The sequence below is a fragment of the Saccopteryx leptura genome, chromosome 4 (assembly GCF_036850995.1).
Source record: "Saccopteryx leptura isolate mSacLep1 chromosome 4, mSacLep1_pri_phased_curated, whole genome shotgun sequence".
Taxonomy (NCBI): domain Eukaryota; kingdom Metazoa; phylum Chordata; class Mammalia; order Chiroptera; family Emballonuridae; genus Saccopteryx; species Saccopteryx leptura.
The window spans coordinates 120,513,027-120,533,031 of NC_089506.1; the positions used below are offsets into that span (position 1 = coordinate 120,513,027).

At 50.9% G+C, this 20,005-nt stretch overlaps 1 protein-coding gene across 1 annotated transcript in view; it reads left to right on the forward strand.

Moving 5' to 3' along the window:
* Positions 1-19,496, forward strand: part of SAP30BP (SAP30 binding protein) — a 42,015-nt gene extending 22,519 nt beyond the window's left edge. The window contains exons 4-11 of the mRNA XM_066383747.1: positions 6,510-6,552; positions 12,253-12,341; positions 15,155-15,246; positions 16,064-16,124; positions 16,501-16,552; positions 17,396-17,454; positions 18,622-18,706; positions 19,034-19,496. Coding sequence (XP_066239844.1) covers positions 6,510-6,552; positions 12,253-12,341; positions 15,155-15,246; positions 16,064-16,124; positions 16,501-16,552; positions 17,396-17,454; positions 18,622-18,706; positions 19,034-19,215 — 663 coding nt within the window. The 3' untranslated portion in view covers positions 19,216-19,496. The remainder of the gene's footprint in view (positions 1-6,509; positions 6,553-12,252; positions 12,342-15,154; positions 15,247-16,063; positions 16,125-16,500; positions 16,553-17,395; positions 17,455-18,621; positions 18,707-19,033) is intronic.
* Positions 19,497-20,005: the final 509 nt, after the last annotated feature.

A 20,005-nucleotide genomic window follows, 5' to 3' on the forward strand; every position in this document is an offset into this window, starting at 1 on the left:
AGAGCCACTCTAGCGCCTGGGGCAGAGGCCAAGGAGCCATCCCCAGCGCCCGGGCCATCTTTGCTCCAATGGAGCCTTGGCTGCAGGAGGGGAAGAGAGAGACAGAGAGGAAGGAGGGGGGTGGTGGAGAAGCAAATGGGCGCTTATCCTATGTGCCCTGGCCGGGAATCGAACCCGGGTCCCCCGCACACCAGGCTGACGCTCTACCGCTGAGCCAACTGGCCAGGGCCAACATATATTTTTAAATTTATATTTATTGATTTTACTGAGAGAGGAAGAGAGAAATACAGGAACATCAATCTGTTCCTGTATGTGTCCTGACCAGGGATTGAACTGACAACCTCTCTGCTTTAGAACAACGCTCTAACCAACAGAGCTATCTGGGCAGGGCAGACACAGTTGATTAAGAACCAAAATTTGGGGCCCTGGCCGGTTGGCTCAGTGGTAGAGCGTCGGCCTGACATGCGGAAGTCCCAGGTTCAATTCCCGGCCAGGGCACACAGGAGAGGCGCCCATCTGCTTCTCCCCCCTCTCCCTCTCCTTCCTCTCTGTCTCTCTCTTCCTCTCCCGCAGCCGAGGCTCTAATGGAGCAAAAAGATGGCCCGGGTGCTGGGGATGGCTCCTTGGCCTCTGCCCCAGGCGCTAGAGCGGCTCTGGTCGTGACAGAGCAACACCCCGGATGGGCAGAGCATTGCCCCCTGGTGGGCGTGTCGGGTGGATCCCGGTCGGGATGTCTGTCTGACTGCCTCCCCGTTTCCAGCTTCAGAAAAATACAGGCCCTGGCCAGTTGGCTCAGCGGTAGAGCATCGGCCTGGCGTGCAGGGGACCCGGGTTCGATTCCCAGCCAGGGCACGTAGGAGAAGCACCCATTTGCTTCTCCACCCCCCCCCCTTCCTCTCTGTCTCTCTCTTCCCCTCCCGCAGCCAAGGCTCCATTGGAGCAAAGATGGCCCAGGCGCTGGGGATGGCTCCTTGGCCGCTGCCCCAGGCGCTAGAGTGGCTCTGGTCTAGGCAGAGCGATGCCCCGGAGGGGCAGAGCATCGCCCCCTGGTGGGCAGAGTGTCGCCCCTGGTGGGCGTGCCGGGTGGATCCCTGTCGGGCGCATGCGGGAGTCTGTCTGACTGTCTCTCCCCGTTTCCAGCTTCAGAAAAATACAAAAAAAAAAAAAAAAAGAAGAACCAAAATTTGGCAGGTTCACATCACTTCTTCAGGGATGTCCCCAGCCTGCTGCAGCCACCTCCTTGCCTGGTTGGGGGTGCTTTAGTCTCACACGAAGCCTCAAGGGTGGGAGGGGGGTTGACAGTCAGATGACGAGGTCTGGCGTCAGAGTTTGGTTTCTCTGACCAGTCAGTACTCTCTCTCCTCCCTTTCCTGTATTTCTCTTGCCTTCTGTGGAAGCTGTGGGTTTTGTTTTGCTTTTCCTCATGTGAATTGGACTTGAACTAGAAAACTGAAGCAGTTTACCTGGTCTTTTCCCCAAGAGCTTCTAGGTGAGATGCTCTCCAAGGTGAGGTGCTTTGTTTTCACCTTCCTAGTGAACTAGGGCAAACCCCTCAGCCTCCCGTGTCTGAGGATGTGCACTGTGCCCAGGTCTGTCCCGGTCTCGGAGTTGTGTGTTCCATTCTTCCCGGCTGACGCAGACATCTGTGTGGTGAATAGATCTCCAGACTGAGATCATACTTTGACCAACTGAAAATATCCACCTGGAGGCCAGGGAGATGGAATCATCCAGTCAAGATCGGTATCCCTGTGCATACAAGACAGGTGTGTCACTGTGCGTACAAGTCAAGACAGGTGTCCCTGAGCATTTTGAAACACTGCCTTGGGGAAGAGAAAGACAAGGAAGAGTGGTTTCTTGTTTTTTACTTGTAGCCTCCTAGCTGCCCCCCTTCCTGCCTCTTTAAGGGCATAGTGAGACTACCTACTATAGCTTTCGTCAAACCGGTTTCTTGAACTACTGACAGTTTAATAATGTGAACCTTCTGTGTGTCTCCTTAGCTCTATCATTTTAAATGCTTCGTCGAATGTTTGTTCTGACACTGTGGCTGGCTCCCGAGATAGCTGTCATGGGTGCTTGGTTCTTTTTTGTACTGAATTTCTGGTATGTGACTTAGATGTGGCCTAAAGGACGTGTCTCTCTGTGCCTTCATCTTGAGTATGGACACCCCCCACCACACCCCCAAATCCTTTCCTTCCCTGAGGTTGCTTTCGTTGGATGAAACATAAAGGAGAGTTGAGCATAAATGGTTCTTTGGAGTATTAGACACCTGCCCTCACTAGTCTTGCCAGATGCCCAACTTTCTTTCTTTTTTCTTTTTAATTTTTTTTATTTTTCTGAAGTGAGAAGTGGGGAGGCAGAGAGGCAGACTCCTGCAGGCACCTGACTGGGATACACCTGGCATGCCCACCAGGGGGCAATACTCTGTCCAGCTGGGCCAGTTGCTCCCTTGCAACCGGAGCCATTCCAGCGCCTGAGGTGGAGGCCATGGAGCATCCTCAGCTCCTGGGCCAACTTTGCTCCAGTGGAGCCTTGGCTGCAGGAGGGGAAGAGAGAGACAGAGAGAAAGGAGAAGGGGAAAGGTGGAGAAGCAGATGGGTGCTTCTCCTGTGTGCCCTGGCTAGAAATCAAACCCAGGACTTCCACATGCCGGGCCAACACTCTACCACTGAGCCAACTGGCCAGGGCTCTAGCTCTCCTTTCTTTTTTTCCTTTTTTTTTTTTTTTTTTTTTTTTTTGTATTTTTCTGAAGTTGGAAACAGGGAGGCAGTCAGACAGACTCCCACATGCGCCCCACCAGGATCCACCCTGCATGCCCACCAGGGGGCGATGCTCTGCCTATCTGGGGTGTTGCTCTATTGCAACCAGAGCCATTCTAGCACTTGAGGCAGAGGCCACGGAGCCATCCTCAGCGCCCAGGCCAACTTTGCTCCAATGGAGCCTTAGCTGCAGGAGGGGAAGAGAGAGACAGAGAGGAAGGAGAGGGGGAGGGGTGGAGAAGCAGATGGGCCCTGGCCGGGAATCGAATCCGGGACTCGAATCCGGGACTCCTGCACGCCAGGCCGATGCTCTACCACTGAGCCAGCCAGCCAGGGCTAGCTCTCCTTTCTTGAAGAACTTTCTTCAGCATTGCTTGAAGTCCTGGGCTCAACCCCATTTGAGGAACACGTGATGCTGGGCATCAGTCCCTTCACCATAATCAAGCCTTTTTCATTCTCAGGCTCAGGGTGTGGGTTTAAGCTGCAGTAGGGTCCAGAAGAACTTGAGTTGATGTTTTTTTTCAGGAGCACCTCAGTACAGTGTGACACGTGCCCAGAGCTCCCCGCCCAGCTTGTTCACATCAGAGAGCAGAATTACATTCTGAAACATGACAAGGTGTGGCCACCAGAAGGCACGGGTTCTCATTGCTTGATTCCCTAGGGCATTAGAAGTCCCACGGGTGCCTGTGACACAAATAGGGTCTCTGAACAGCCACTGATTCTGAAGTCTTTCCAGGAAACCTTGGTGCAGAAATGTGCGGCTTCTAACCTTTGGAGTGCCATACGTTTGGCCTACAGGGTTCTCTTAAGGCAGGAGAATCTTCTCATGCTTGGAGTTGGGGCCACATCCATTGGTCAGCCTTTTACTTGGAGTGATCATGGAGTTGGATGCCACTGTGGAGAAGTTGGGGTGGGACTTGTTCCTGGGAACATTGGGTTTGGGATTAAGAGTCCATAGCTCCTTGGGGCTTAGGGTGCACTCTGGGCAAGCAGCACCCATGTGTGTATCTGTGTTTTCACACATGCACATTTTGTGAGGGTAGAAAAGCAAACTGGCAAATTAAAACTAAGTACCAAGTTTACTTTTTAATGTATTTTTATGTGTAGAATGATTAAGTTGGGGGGAATGAGTGGCCAAGCCAAAAAAGAAGGCTAAACCACCTCAGCTAAGCCCAGGCAAGGACCTTTTGAAATGCAGGGATCCCGGGGAGGAGAAGGAGGGGCTTGGGGGAGGGGAGGGTTACAAAGAAAACCAGTTAGAAGGTGATGGAATACAATTGGATTTTGGGTGATGGGAATGCAGAATAATCAAATGTCAAAATAACCTAGAGATGTTTTCTCTGAACATAATGTACCCTGATTTATCAATGTCACCCCATTAAAATTAATTTAAAAAAAAAAGAAATGCAGGGATCCCTACCCCTCCCCACTCCCCACTCCTATTGCCAGAGACAGAGAAGCTACAAGAAGCCACAGAGAGGCTCAGGGCCTTTGAGACTACCCAAGGAGCCCCTGAAGTAAACAAGTCCCCTTTGAAGAGACGTTGCTTGTTTGGTGATTAACTTCCTGCGCCTCTGGAGTAGACACGGTAGAATTCCAACAATTCCAACATGGATATCTTGCCTCCTTCCTCAGCTCTGCATTTGGGGCCAGAGAGGGCTGGCACTGTGCAGGGTTTTGGGAAGGAGCCCCTAGGAGGCCTTTGAATAGTTAGTGGGTCAGTACTCCCTGTGACCAGCCAGTTGGCCCAGGAGAGGAGTTAGGATGTCCCCAACTGATGTTTTCTCACAGTTAGCTCCCAGAAAGCTGTCCCTTAGAGGGAAATTGAAGGGCCTTCAATGGTCCCACATTTTATTACTGTCATACTCTTCACCATTTGTTCCTGCAGAGTCCCTGCTACCAAGGATTGTTGTGGAGCCCTGGAGACTGACACTCTCCATGAGGCAGCTGATTGATGACCAACCTAAATTTGTCATGGTAGTCCTCCAGGCGTGCCTATTGAACACAGGCCAGCCTCCTCTTTGCCCACCTGCTTGGCAGGGGGCGGGGTGGTAGAGGAGCCAGGTTGCTGAGTACCCTGGCCTGGACATTATGCTGGTCAATGAAAGCTGTAGTGTTCAAGAGGCTGAGGGGCGTATCCCACAAAGGAGGGACTTTTGGGGGAAGGGGATTGAGGTTCTACTCTGGTCATAGTATAGAGCCATTGCACGGGAGGTGTTAGGTGGCCTTCTTGTGCCTCCCTTTCAGACTTGTATCTTGGTGTGACATTTCCTTGTGAGTGGAAAGGGGCAGTGCTGTACAGCTGTTTCCGTGCACATCTTGTTCCAGAGTTATTACTGTCTTAGCCCTCCCTCACCAAGCAGAGCGTAAGAAAATGAGACCCAACAGCTGCCTGGGAGCGCATCTTCTGCTCTGATAATTAGCATGTGGTGATACTCGAGGCCCCCCGATCTAACTGGTCTAGTTTGAGGGACTAAGTTTCCCCAGAAATTGAGAGACACAACGTTCCTGGCAATGTACATTTGGGACTACGGGAGTAAAGGAAGGTCTCCCTACCCCTGTGCCAGGCTTGTGACAAGGCTAGGACAAGTCTTTCTTCAGGTAGATCCAGTTTAGATGAAGCATTTACTCAGCAGTGAAATGCAGAGCAAGTCCAGAAAAACACCTGGTAAGAAATCTTTGCGCCTTGGCCAGATGGCTTGGTTGGTTAGAGTGTCTTCCTGAAGCACAAAGGTTGCCGGTTTGAATCCTGGTAAGGGCACATACAGGAATAGATTGATGTTCCTCTCTCTCAAATCAATAAATTAAAAAAAAAAATTTTTTTTTTAAAAGCCTAACCTGTGATAGCACAGTGGATAAAGCATCGACCTGGAACACTGAGGTTGCCAGTTCAGACCTGCTGGCTTGCCTGGTCAAGGCACATGAGAATTGATGCTTCTTGCTCCTCCCCTCTTTTACTCTCTCTCTCTCTCTCTTTTGTTCTCTCTCTCTCTTTTCCTGCTCTCTAAAATGAATTTTTTTAAAAAAAAATTTTAATAAAAAAAAACAAAAAACTTTTGTTCTTGGGTTCCTGCACACTGCTAGAACAAAGGATGCAGGGAAGTGGGTGTTTGGAGGGGTTGCATTAGGGTCAGAGAACGCTTTTCTCTAGGGAGAATGTAAAGCCAGGGGAAAGAGAGCCGAGAGGTGAGCCGTGGAGAGAAGCAGACTGCGTGCCAGGGCCTTCCAGGGCCTGTTTGGCCAAAGACTTGCCACGTGTCTGCTCCAAGATTCTTTGGGCTACACCCCTGTGATAAAGTCTTTTATTTTTTTTCTTAAATTAAAAGTAAGAAAAATCTCTTTTGAGATAGTCTTTTGTGTTTAGTTTTGGTATTTCATGAGGCACCTTTTGCTGCCTCGGAACCAGATCAGGGTGGCGGTGGTGTGACTAGCCAAGGGACAGCACGGGCAGGGTCCAGGTGTGCAGGTGATAGATGATGGCTGGCGTTTGTTCTCCTCAGCCTCGGTGGGTGTTCTCCTCAGGCCATGGAGGAGAGACTGAAGCGGGTGACAGGTACATCCCTGCTCCTCTGATAAAGGGAAAAGGGGAGTTCTTGGGTCCTACAAGGCCCCCAGAGTATCGGCTCACTCTGGGGATACCTTGTAGTGCCTTCACCTTTTCTCCTTTCTTGTGTATCCTGAGTGGTCTCTGTGGAAAGTAACTGGGTCAGGAGCACCAGGCTTACCTCCTTGCATTTCTGTTTTCTTTTGCAGGATAACCCAGAAGTAGAAAAGCGAGATCCACAGGAATTAGTTGGTAAGTACCGAGGGGGACCCTGGGGGCATGTTTTTGAGCCTTGTTGGAGCTAACTGGCTTCCAGCCATGTGGGGCCTGTGGGCTTGGGGCTTCTCTCTGCAGGGCAGCTGCTCTGCTTGATCTTTGTCTCCTACACTCTCTCTCTCTCTCTCAGAGCCTTTGGCATTTCCTAAGATGTCTGGGTAAGACACCCAGGGAACAATTCTTCTTTGAAAATCGTTAGTGGTGTGTTTCATTGGGCTCTGGTCAGTTGCCAGTGTTGTCAGGAGGGACTCAGGGCCCCCATTCATCTGGGAACTCATTCCCCTTTTGCCCTGGACCCATCCTCTGTCTGTGTACCTCTTCTCCCTGCTCTGCTGGCATATTCATGTGCTCAAGGAACAGACATGTGGCCTCTACTAGCATTTTGCTCTGTCCCCCCAGGAGACCATGCCTCACCGTCCTGGGACCCTTTGTGACTTGAGAGCAGGGTGGTTATATTTCTAGAAAATAACATCCCAGTCCATGTTAAACCCCAGCCTCTTAAGCCTTTTACAAGTTCGTCAACTCCTTCAGAATGGCCATGGACTTGAACTGCTTTCCCAAAGCCTGACCAAGCCTCATAACTGTGATCATCTCTCCCTGCCTACTTAATCTTCACAAAGCAGGGTTTCTGCTGCCCAGCTGCTGGTCCCACGCCTCAGGGGGCCTGCAGAGCCTGCTTCCGGGCCTCCTCACTAATTCTGGCCCAGGGGAGCCCAGGACTCAGCCTGGAAGCTCTGCTTCCTACAGCCCTCCTTTTTGTAGACAGGATCCTTTCACTGGAGTGGAAAGTAGGGGCCCATTCTGGTTTTCTAACTGAAAGAACTGAAAATTTTTCCTTATGTTCATCTTCTGAGCATGGATTGGGTAGGAACATGACCACTTAGAGCAGCCCAGACCCTTAGTAGAATTTTGTCTTTACTCCTGAACAGAGTGAGTCTTTCAAGTCTTAAACACTGTAATTTTCCTAAAACCTTTGGGTTTGCTATCTAGAAAATGGCGCTCTAGCCTGACCAGGCGGTGGCGCAGTGGATAGAGCGTCAGACTGGGATGCGGAGGACCCAAGTTCGAGACCCTGAGGTCACCAGCTTGAGCGCGGGTTCATCTGGTTTGAGCAGAGCTCACCAACTTGGACCCAAGGCCTCTCCCTGGCTTAAGCAAGGGGTCACTCACACTGGGTCTGCTGTAGTCCCACGGTCAAGGCACATATGAGAAAGCAATCAATGAACAACTAAGGTGTCTCAACGAAAAACTAAGGATTGATGCTTCTCATCTCTCTCCGTTCCTGTCTGTCCCTAGCTATCCCTCTCTCTGACTCTCCCTCTGTCTCTGTAAATAAATAAATAAAAACTCTTAAAAAAAAAAAAGAAAGAAAATGGTGCTGTAGGGGCATGCCAATTGGCCCTGTGGGCAGAGGAAGCAGAGCACCCCCCTGCCAGGAAGCCCATGGCCTCCTGAGTGGGTGACCCATGGGATAAGGCTGAACTGGAGTAGGGGAATGCCTCTCCCCTCCCCTGCCTCACCCATCTTTGCTGTTTATTACCAAGAAACTGGGGGTGCGAGTGGAATGGTGGAGTCAGAGAGCAGCCTGCCCAGGAGCCTGAAGCCACATTGTCCTTCGATCCTGTGCTTATGGGTGACGGAATGCATGTGGGCATCAGCCTTCTCCACCCCAGCTTCTTCCACCACCAACTTTCACTTTTTCTCTCCTTGACACTTTTTTAAAAATAGCTCTATGGCCTGACCAGGTGGTGGCGCAGTGGATAGAGCGTCGGACTGGGATATGGAGAACCCAGGTTCGAGACCCCAAGGTCGCCAGCTTGAGCGCGGGCTCATCTGGTTTGAGCAAAGCTCACCAGCTTGGACCCAAGGTTGCTGGCTCGAGCAAGGGGTTACTCAGTCTGCTGAAGGCTCGCGGTCAAGGCACGCATGGGAAAGCAATCAATGAACAACTAAAGTGCCCCAATGAAAAACTGATGATTGATGCTTCTCATCTCTCCGTTCCTGTCTGTCCCTATCTATCCCTCTCTCTGACTCTTGCTCTGTCTCTGTAAAAATAAATAAATAAAAAATAGCTCTATGGAGTTGTAAACTTAACAAAGAATAAGAGTCACCAATGTAAAATGGGCCGTTTGATGAGTTTTGACTTAATGTAGTCATGTTAACCCCACCAGAACCATGATGTAGAACATGACTTAGAATGTCCCCTTGCAGAGGGTTTCCTCTAGCCTCAGGCATGACATGATCTTTCTTCACTATAGTTTTGCCTTTTATAGAATGTCACATAAATTAGGATTTCTCATCCTCGGCATTGTTGACATTTTTGTTTGTTTTTTAGATCCATCCATGTTTTTGAGCATATCCATAGTTTCTTTTTTTTTTTTTTTCATTTTTCGAAGCTGGAAACGGGGAGGCAGTCAGACAGACTCCCGCATGCGCCCAACTGGGATCCACCCGGCATGCCCACCAGGGGGCGATGCTTTGCCCCTCTGGGGCGTTGCTCTGTTGCATCCAGAGCCACTCTAGCACCTGAGGCAGAGGCCACAGAGCCATCCCCAGCGCCCGGGCCATCTTTGCTCCAATGGAGCATTGGCTGCGGGAGGAGAAGAGAGAGACAGAGAGGAAGGAGAGGGGGAGGGGTGGAGAAGCAAATGGGCGCCTCTCCTGTGTGCCCTGGCCGGGAATTGAACCCGGGACTCCTGCACGCCAGGCCGACACTCTACCACTGAGCCAACCGGCCAGGGCCTCCATAGTTTCTTTAGTGCTAAGTATCATTTCATAGTGGGGTTACACCACCATTCTTTCACCCATTCACCTGCAGAGGACACAGACAGATCTTTAAGCCTCAGTTTTGGTTACTGTTACCATTTCCTACTAAGGACGCAATAGCTGAACAGAGTGGCTTGCACTCACAGTCAGCCTCTCTGCATGAGCCCCACTCCTTTTGTCCACCCTCTGGATGGAGGACTCTTGGGCTATTCCTCGGATGTGAGAAGCATTTTTCTGTGTAGACCAACGGTTCTCAACCTGTGGGTCACAACCCCAGCGGGGGTCGAACGACCAAAACGGGTCGCCTAAAGCCATCGGAAATACATATTTTATTTAAAAATGTATAATAAATATGTATTTTCCGGTGGCTTTAGGCGACCCCTGTGTTTTGGTCGTTCGACCCCCGCCGGGGTCGCGACCCACAGGTTGAGAACCGCTGGTGTAGACAGCCCCAGGTTTGATGGGGCAAATGTAAGCAGAGGAGCTGACCTGTAAGTCTCTCTATCACTGTAGCTGCTTGAGTGCACTCTGTTTATCCCCTCCAGGTGCCCACCAATGCCCAAGGAGGTTTTGGCACGTGGCACCTGGGTAGTATCCAGTTGGGTTCTTCGTGTCTCCTGTGAGCTAGAGACACCCGTGCCTCCTGCCCACACCCCAAGCAGCATCCATGGGGCATCCCTTTACTCCCATTATTACTGACTAGCTGCTCCTGCTAGAGTGATACATGGCAGCTGTGGATGCCATTGCTGTTCACTGATTTGGGCGTGCATTGGTAAATCATGCTGACGGCAGACTTCTCAGTTTCTGAGTATGGCCACCCTCTTAGACCACTCCAACAGAACCAGGGGCAGCCACAGGTGCAGGCTGCCCCCAAGTGCCTGGACACATTTCTCAATTTATTTCCTGGGGAAATGATTTAAGGTTCTGTGGCTGCTCAGACAGCCACATTTATGGGTCTGGTGTCTTCTACTTTAGGTTCACGCTGGAACTTAGGCATGAACCACTAAATGTTGCTCCTGAAATCAATGGGATAAGCTTCTATCTAGTTTCTTGAATGTATCTCTTCACTTGCCAGCTAGTTCCTACGAATTCTCTTGTTCTAATCCAGGAGCTGAGGAAGACCTCTCCCTGTTTCAGCCTGAGTGTGGTGGTTGGGTTGCTATGGCAACACTGTCACACCCTGTTTTTCCAAAGGTTTTCCTGGCAAATGCCAAAGGGCATTCTTTGTCTCTCTGTCACGCGCACATGCATTCTCTATCCCAGAGAAGAATTTAACCCTCCCTGCTATGTGCCCAGAGTCTGCCCAGGCCTCGCCTGCTTTTGTTGCTGATGCTCATGAAATCAGAGGACCCGCTCACCCAGCTAACCACTCTCAGCTTGTCTGTGCGGCCAGCTTGAATGCACTCCTGTTTCTCCCTGGGCTAGGAGGAAAGAGGAAGTCAGAATGAGATTTGAATGTCAGCCAGATCTGGGCGTCCCCCTTGCTTCAGGAGTCAGGAAGCCGAAGAAAGGTGCTGGGCAAAGAGAGCGTGTACTACCCTGATTGAACTGTTCCGAGGCTGCTCTGGCATCTTCAGCCACAGCTGGGTGGGTCACCAGTCTCAGTCCTCTCGTCCTCACCCAGAATGGCAGCTCTAGTGCTGTGTTTTGGGCACACCAGTAACAGGTCCACGGACACACTGAGAGTCGGCACAGGCAGCTGTGTTGTGACACCCTGACCTGGGCTCAGCCCAGCCTTAGTACTGGCAGTATGTGCGGGCTTGTTCAGCCACAGCTGAGACTGGCAAAGCCAAGGATCTGTACTCTCAACCGTGTTCAGCACTGAGTTATGTCATCCCCATGGAGTCCCGTGGCTACTCGGGGCCCAGGACCTGACACACAGTGGGCACCCAGTAAGTTCTCACTGGGTGTTATTGGTGCTGGTTTGTTCATTCTTTCCCTTCATCCTGCCCCAACCCGTCCCGCCTGCTATTTGCTCATTGTATGGTCCTTTTCATGAGAGAATGAATGTTTTAAAGAGCAGACTCACTCTTACAACAAATAGTGTATTGTCTGAGTGATCCAGAACACAACTCTGCAGTCGCCAGGGTGGCCAGAGGCACAGAGAAGGGGGACGGAGAGAAACTTGGGTGGGCAATGGCAGGTCTCAGAGGGAATTGTCCCTAGGGAGTTGTGATTCTCCACATCAGAATCAAGCCTTTTGTTCCCAAGAATGGGGTAGACCAAAAGAAGGTTGATTGTTTTTGTTTTAAAGACAAAACTAATCTCCAACAGTTAATTTTTTAAAATGTCATTTATGCACAAGGCAGCTTTGAATACTTTGAGGCCCCCCCCCAACCTAGGGAGCCCTGTGCCCTGTTTCTCCTCTATCTTGGGGTAAGAAGGGTGGCGCCAAACAACTGAGTTTCCAGAATCCTGGGAGGGTGTTTTAGGAACACAGCCAGTGGAGGGCTGGAGTCAGTGGAGCTGGCTCACACTGTCAGCCAGTGTGCACAGCTCTTACCAGCCATGGGTTCAGCGACTTCACATTGGTAACTTGAAATTGGCCAGGGCACAATTTACACCATGGAAACTGGCAGATGCCGCAGATCCCAGCTGTTCCCCTCCCACCTCCCATTTACCATCACGCCCCAGACATGCTCTTTCTTGCTGTGACATGGTGGCATGCATTCTTTACACTTGTACCCTCTGCCTGAGCCATTCTTCCCCCAAGTTGGCACGTGCTGGCTCCTTCTGGTCATGTTTTCTCAACTCAAATGACACCACCTCTGAAAGAGACCACTCTGAACAGTGTTTTGTAACATTTGTTCATTCCTGAAAACATTTTATGTGTGCTTTTTTCCCCCATTATCTCCTCCCTACCCTAACCCCCACCTCCCTATAGGATTTTTATCTCTGCTCTCTCAACAGCGTCCTTTTCTGAAAGAGTGCGGAACATGTCACCTGATGAAATTAAGATCCCACCTGAGCCCCCTGGCAGATGTTCGAATCACTTACAAGTAAGCACAGAGCCTGACTGCTGAGGCCATGTAGATGAGGAGGCCTGGCCAGCTGTCTGGTTTAGTCTGACATTGAGAGGCTTCTGTAAAAGGAACAGCCCAAGTGGAAAAGAGCCTGAGTCCTGGTACCTCCCTTAGCCCACTGCCAGGAATTGGCTCTGTACCCACTGCCACCCTCTGCCACATCCCCTGGGGCTGCTCCAGCTAGGGCACCCTAACTTGTATGCGGTCCTAAGCCTAAGCAGAGAAGATATCATTTTTTTGGTGTTTTTTTTTGCAAGAGAGATAGTAAGGGAGAGAGATGGGGAGCATCAACTCATAGTTGCAGCACTTTAGTTGTTCATTGATTGCTTTCTCATATGTGCCTTGACTGGGGGCTCCAGCTGAGCCAGTGACCCCTTGCTTCAGCCAGCGACCTTGGGTTTCAAGCCAGCAACTATGGAGTCATGTCTATGAGCCCATGCTCAAGCTGGCAACCTCAGGGTTTCAAACCTGGGTTGTCAGCATCCCTCTATCCAGTGCGCCACCATTGGTCAAACGGGTATCATAATCTTTTCTATGCAGCCTATCCAAGCCAATGGGAACATCTCAGAAGGACTTTGCTAAGAAACTGAAGGACCATCAGAATGGAAAAGAACAAATGATAGAAATGCAAACCACACCTGATCTGTGGTGGCGATGCAGTGGATAGAGGGTTGACCTGGAACCCTGGTTACCAGTTTGAAATCCCAGGCTTGCCTAGTCAAGGCACATAACGAGAAGCAATCAGTGAATAACTAAAGTGAAGTAACTTATCTCACTCCCTCTTCCTTTCTCTCTAAAATCAATATCTTTTTTATTTTTTTTAATCAATATCTTTTTTTTTTTTTTTTCTGAAGCTGGAAATGGGGAGAGACAGACTCCCGCATGCACCCGACCGGGATCCACCCGGCACGCCCACCAGGGGGCGATGCTCTGCCCCTCCGGGGCATCACTCTGTTGCGACCAGAGCCACTCTAGCGCCTGGGGCAGAGGCCAAGGAGCCATACCCAGCGCCCGGGCCATCTTTGCTCCAGTGGAGCCTCGCTGCGGGAGGGGAAGAGAGAGACAGAGAGGAAGGAGAGGGGGAGGGGTGGAGAAGCAAATGGGCGCTTCTCCTGTGTGCCCTGGCCGGGAATTGAACCCGGGACTTCTGCACACCAGGCCGATGCTCTACCACTGAGCCAACCAGCCAGGGCCTCAATATCTTTTTTAAAAAAAAGAGAAAAAAGAAATGCAAAACACGAGTGTTTTTCTATGCATAAAATTTTTATTCTTGTATTCCAAAAAATGCCAGCTCACTAGCTTCTTGTCTTAAACAATTTCATTCAGACCTGACATGATGACATGAGGCTTTGATACCACAAGGAAGTGGAGAATTTAGTGTAGTTACTACCTTGGGAGCAGCCCTCAAGGGACAGCTGGGGTTTGTGTCTTTCTAGCCTCTGAGATTGTTTCTTGTCCCTCTGGAGGTCCCCTGTGAGTGGGATCTTGTGACAAACAATAGAGCAGACACCCATGGCTGCCCAAGAGTGGCAGCTGGTCTACCTGCTCTGCATCTGATTCCATAGACTCTACTGGAGCCTCTGGCTACACCACAGGTTGGGCCATCACCCTAATGGATGAATGACTAATAGGGCCTGGGGCTGTGGAATGCAGGGTGCTGGGGCTTTGGGCTCAGTGAAGATTCTCTCCCTTTCCCAGAAGTCTCCTCCCTTTGCTGAGTCATCAACCTCTACCTGTCAACCCCCAGCATAGTGTAATCTCCATACCAGGCAACAAGTCACAGCTTGTAAGGACAGTGTAGCAATCTGCCAGGAAGAGACAAACAGCCAGCTCAGACTTCAAGTTCAGAATATTTGTCCTTTTTGGATCCTCCTACTGGTAGATAATATGACACTGCATGCCTTTTCGTTCACCTGAGATGGGGGGAACCCAACTGATAGTGCAGAATACACAGAAAAGTCATCTGTGAGAGATGGGTTCACTGCCATATGCTGAGGCCTTGCTCCGTTACCGCTGCTGTAATGTTGTCCATCCTGGATTCTCTCATCCCTGGTAAATGAATTGAAAACCTCTGTTGGTGCTTCCCTTGGTCAATCTTGGCAGACAGATTAGCCTAACAAAGAGAGTCAATAACCTCTCTTGATGTTCCCCAGAGGGTGTCCATGGAACTTTTAACCCATCCTGCCTCCTCTTGCTAGTGAGAGCTGAGCTCTTGGCCCCTGACTGTGCCTCTTGATAAGGTGGCAGGAAGGCTGTCTATGAGCCTCCCCACAAAGGACTTATAGGAAGTGTGTGAGACCAAGTCCAAAAATCTCTAATCCTGCTTTCCTCTGAAAGGACATAGCCTTTTGGTCTCCTGCTGAGGACTTAACCCTGTGTTAAAATGTAAAAAAAAAAAATGTAAAACCAACCTTCAGCCCCTGCCCAGCACCGCTAGCTAGCTCCTGAAACTCCTCTTCTGATGATTCAGTAGCTGGTGATGCAGGTGGGGATTTGTCCCTGGTCTTCTCCATGACTTTTATGCCGTGACCTTCTTACTACTCACTGTAGTAAGGGACTACTCAGGGAGTTGGGAGAAAGCACAATGTAAACAGGCTGGTCTTGGTTTATCTTGCTCGTGTTCAGCACTGGTCAAAGGCTAGGTGGGGAAGGACACTGTGGCTGGGGCAGGGCTCTACGTGGTTCTCTGGATCTCCTATGTCCTTGTATCCACACAGCAAATGTGCCCACGGACTGGGCTTATGGGGAGTGTGGTGGGGTCATAAATGCCTTCTGTTTCTCTTCCATAGGACAAGATCCAAAAGCTTTATGAGCGGAAGATAAAGGAGGGAATGGATATGAACTACATTATCCAAAGGAAGAAGGAGTTTCGGAACCCCAGGTGAGTTTCCTTTAAGGCTGCAGGGTCAATTGAGTCATTGATGTTGGACTGGGAACTGGGATGCCCTCATGGAGGTGGAAACAGAGACCCAGCTAAGATCCCACCCAAGCCCAATGGGGCCGGCCATCACACAGACTGCTGTCCCAGCTGGAGGTCTGCCAATTCAGGCCCATACTGAACATAAACACTGTGTGGAGTGGAAGCCAAGAGGCCTGGGCTGGGATGGGACAGCCGGCTGGGTCCCATCCCTGCTCTGCTCCTTCAGCACATGACCCCATAAGGCCCCAGTTTCCTCATCTGTGCAGTGAAGGGACTGGACTAGACCATTATTGTGAGTTCTTCCACCTGTAAAAAGTCACTAATTCTGTGTGTAGGTGATAGGCTGTAGGAACAGAGCTGTGTCTGGGTCTTACTCTATCCAGTGCCTGAGCAAGTGACACACCTAGGAAAGAGTCTGGTGTGATGACAGCAGGGACCTGCCCTTTGTGTGGGCCTGAGTGGTAGCCCCAACCCAGCCACAGACTGAAGGTTTGATGTCCAGGTAAGACCTCAAAAATGCAGACCCCATCCTCAGCACGGGACTTGCCTTGGCCCCTGGCTAGCAGTCCATCTCTGCGAGAGTAGAGGGCAGGAATGACTTCTAACGTCAAGCCAATGGACATTTCCCTCCCATCAGGAAGCTTGATTAGAACAGTTCACCTGGGTTTACAGATTTTGTCTGAGCCCAGGACCTGTATAGTTTTGATCTCAAAACCTAATGCCATGCCAAGCCAGGAGCCTCGGGCCTGCTCAGGGTCTGGTGGTTTTCTTTTTTCAGCATTTATGAGAAGCTGATCCAGTTCTGTGCAATTGATGAGCTTGGCACCAACTACCCAAAGGTACGTCCTGTGCGTGGAGGCTGAGTGCTGAGGGCAAGCACGCAGGGCTGGCACTCGCTTCACTGGGTTCATCCCAGAGCTACAGAAGGGTCCATGTGACAGCATTGCTGTCCTGCAAGCCACTCCGCCTCTCTTGCTGTGAAATAGTCCAGTAATGAGAGTGTGGACTCACTGTGCTCTCATCTTCCAAAGAACAATTGGCCACTCCTGATTGGAGACCAGGGATAAGAGCTGAGCCTCTATGCCCTTGAAGACAGACTGGGCCCCAGGCCAAGAGGGTCTGTGGAAAGACTTGGGGAGGGGAGACTTGGGTTTTTAAGTTATTTGTCATCCGATGGCCCTTACTGACTGCAGCTTTAACCTTTTCATTGTTCAGGATATGTTTGACCCGCATGGCTGGTCTGAGGACTCCTATTATGAGGCATTAGGTAGGTAGCCATCTCTGTATTCGTTTGTTCACCTGTCAGCCCACCCGCTCACCCATCTATCCATCCATCGGTTCATCTGCCCATGCAGTTGGTTAGTCATCAGGCAGTATGTGTTTCAGGGTCTCCTCTACATTAGACCATGACTGAGGAGCTGATAGTCCTGAACCAAGACAGACACCATCCTTGACTAATGAGGCTTGTAAAACTGCAAAGAAGGAGGAATTCGAGCAATGAGTATTGTGATGAGTACAAATGAGGCCACCTAACCAGATCAGGGGTTGGAAGCTGAGGAAATCATGTTCAAGCAGAGATTTGAGGATGAATAGAGACCAACCAAGTAGGTGTAGACATTGTCCCATGCAGGGGGACAGTATGATATGAGGTCAGTGAGAGTGCGGCATTTTCTCAAGGGGTTCGTTAGGGAAAACGGAGGAATTTTAAAGGGTCCAAGTCCTCAAATGACAGGTCTTAAACCAGCAGCTCATGGACCAGATCTGGCCTGTAGATGTTTTGTTTGGCCCACACAAGTCTTGTCTTGCTTTAATTTGAACTAGTTACCAACATTTGACCTAAAAATAGATAATTCCAGCTTCTCACGGTCACTAGGAAAGTAGTCCACACTGGGCCTTCTGTATTCTCACCCGGCAGCTGGAGCTCAGGGCTGCTGGACCCCTACCCCTTGTATAGGACAGCCACAACTGCCAGTTTGGGACCCTACAAGGCCTAGATACCTCAGTGCATCGAACGAGACATGGGATGCAGCGAGTGCTGGACTCGGTCCATTGGCTTGAAGTGGAGAACTGTTCAGGGCTGCTTTTGTAATAGCTTATCTTGTCTTTGTAGCCAAAGCCCAGAAGATTGAAATGGACAAATTGGAAAAAGCCAAAAAGGAACGAACCAAAGTAAGTGATGGACTAAGGTCCTGGATGAAAGGGGCAGGTGTTTGGAGTGCATGGTTCCTGCTGGCTAAACCAGATGGCTTCCAGGCTGCCCAACCCCACCCCCAGCCCTGGCTGGTTCATGGCCTGACCATGTTCTGAGCAGCCTTAAGCGTGCTTTGTGGATGGAACAGGCTTTGCTGAATTGCCAACCTATCTCAGCTTAAAATCGCTTTCCAGTTGCTTCTGTTTGGTTTCTTGGGGTCTTGTAGTTTGCTGCATTTATACCCTCTCTCTCCTCCCCTCCCCTCCCCTGCAGAGCCCTGGTGGCTTTATTTCTGTTGGGTCATCAGTGTCCTCCCTGGCCTGAATGGAAGCAACTATTTTTCTGAGAATTCTCTGGTCTGTGCCTTTCTTGGCCTACAGAGCTGACCTTGGTGGCCTGCCTCAGTCCTTCCCTGTATGTCCCTTGTCTTATAGCCAGGGAACCCCTCAACTTTAGGACCCTGAGGACCACTTCTTCCCAAGCTGACTGGATCCTGTGGGAAACAGATATTTGATTATCAGACCAAATGCTCTCTAGGCATTTTATGACAAGAGTCTCCGAGAGAGAAATCTCAGGAAATATGCACTTCCCACCTTTGGTTTGGCCTGACCCTCCTGCAGCAGCTGCGGCCTCTGGGGTGCCCCCTCGCCCCTCAGGCAGAGGGGTAGGTGTACAGGCAGCTCTCTGGGAGCTGGTGCTGTGGAATGGTCAGGATTTCTCATTCTTGACCCTTGATGGAGTTGCTCTTCTCTCTGCTTTCCCTCCCCTTCCAAACCCCAGGCTTGCTGTAAAACCTTGTCTGAGCTGTGCTTCCCTTCACTGGCAGCACCGCTTGCTCTCCTGTGCATATGAGGAGGAGGGGCTGGGCATGTGAGGCAGGCTGCAGGCAGAGATTCCCTCGGGCGTTGGCAGAGACCTGGTGATGCCAGAAGGTGTCCATTGTGTGCTTGGGAAACTGCAGAGTAGTGAAAGTCCCCTCCAGGCACCTCTCCAACACCTCTCCCTTCCCCAGACCCTCACAGCAGAGCTGGTTCTCAATGCCTGCTTGTATGGTGCCAAACTCCCGTCCCCCAGAAGCATGTGCTGGCAAGAAGATGGGACCAACAGCTTTTCCCAGATCTTACTCTCTCCCTCTTCCCCTCTAGATTGAGTTTGTGACAGGCACCAAGAAAGGCACCACAACCAACGCCACGGCCACCACCACCACCACGGCCAGCACAGCTGTTGCAGGTAGAAGGCAGCTTGTCTGTTTCTAGCTATACGACAGAATGAGAGTCTCCCTGCCTTATGTGGGGGAGCAGACCCTGCAGAGACTGGGAGTCCCACTGAGAACATAGACCTCAGGTCTACCTTGCTGTGCTGTTTTCTCAGCCCAGAGTTTGCAAACCAGCTTTGGAAGGCAGGGTAGGCTCCCCAGTTCACTGGCTGCCCCTTGGCTTTCTGGGGCTGGCGTCCCTTCAGTTTCTGTTCCCTAAACTCTGGCTGCTGGTCTTCTGGAAATGGGGTGTGGCTGTTTGGCTTGTGTTGGTCCTGACTGTTCTCTTGTCTTATTCACAGATGCCCAGAAAAGAAAGAGCAAGTGGGACTCAGCCATCCCGGTGACAACCATAGCCCAGCCCACCATCCTCACCACCACAGCAACCCTGCCAGCTGTCGTCACAGTGACCACCAGTGCCAGTGGCTCCAAGACCACCGTTATCTCGGCTGTGGGCACCATTGTGAAGAAGGCCAAGCAGTGACCTAAGGGGCCAGCTTGGGGTGACTCGGACGTTCTCCTTTCTATTGAGGGAGGGGCTGCTCCAGGACTTGATAAGACTGCAGCCCAGTGACTGATGCCCATGGGGAGGTACCGCTTTGTATATTTTAGGACTGGGACCTGCTCCCCAGATGCCGCCCCAAGAGGAGCCTCTGTGTAGCATTCCAGCTAAAAGGACATTGCCACATAGGAGCGGGGCATCATGGACAATGTCCTCATACCGCTTGGGGTCTGTTGCTCTATTAAAAGTGCTATGTTCTTATATCTGGGTATCTTGGATGCATTGGCCTCTTCTAGCCTATTTTCACACAAATGCAAAAGCTCGGGTTCCCTCTCCATCTTCTTGGTTGGGATTATTTCTCAGAGTTGATGAAGTGGTGGCCCAGGAAGATGCTGTGGCCATTCTCAGTGTATACCACTTGACACGGGTAGGTGGAGGTTCAAGGAGTAGGTGAGACCCCTTGTCCCTGCTGTCTGCTCTCCTGATCCTAAAACCCAGCCAGTTCTCAGGAGCTGAGGCTGCTGCTTCTTTGGGGACAGTAGAGCCACCCTGACCACTTGGACACACCCAAGCTTTGAAATCAAGCCAGTTACCAGAAGACTGGGGTTGATCACCAACCCACACAGGGAGGGGCAAAGCGTTGTGCCTGGCCAGCGAGGCCAGCAGACTCAGCCCCGCAGGGGAGATGAATCACCTCCTGCCCTGGTAGGGGGCAGCTCATTGTTTACATGAGAGCCAGGCTCTTGGAGCAATCCTGCCACCACACCCTTCC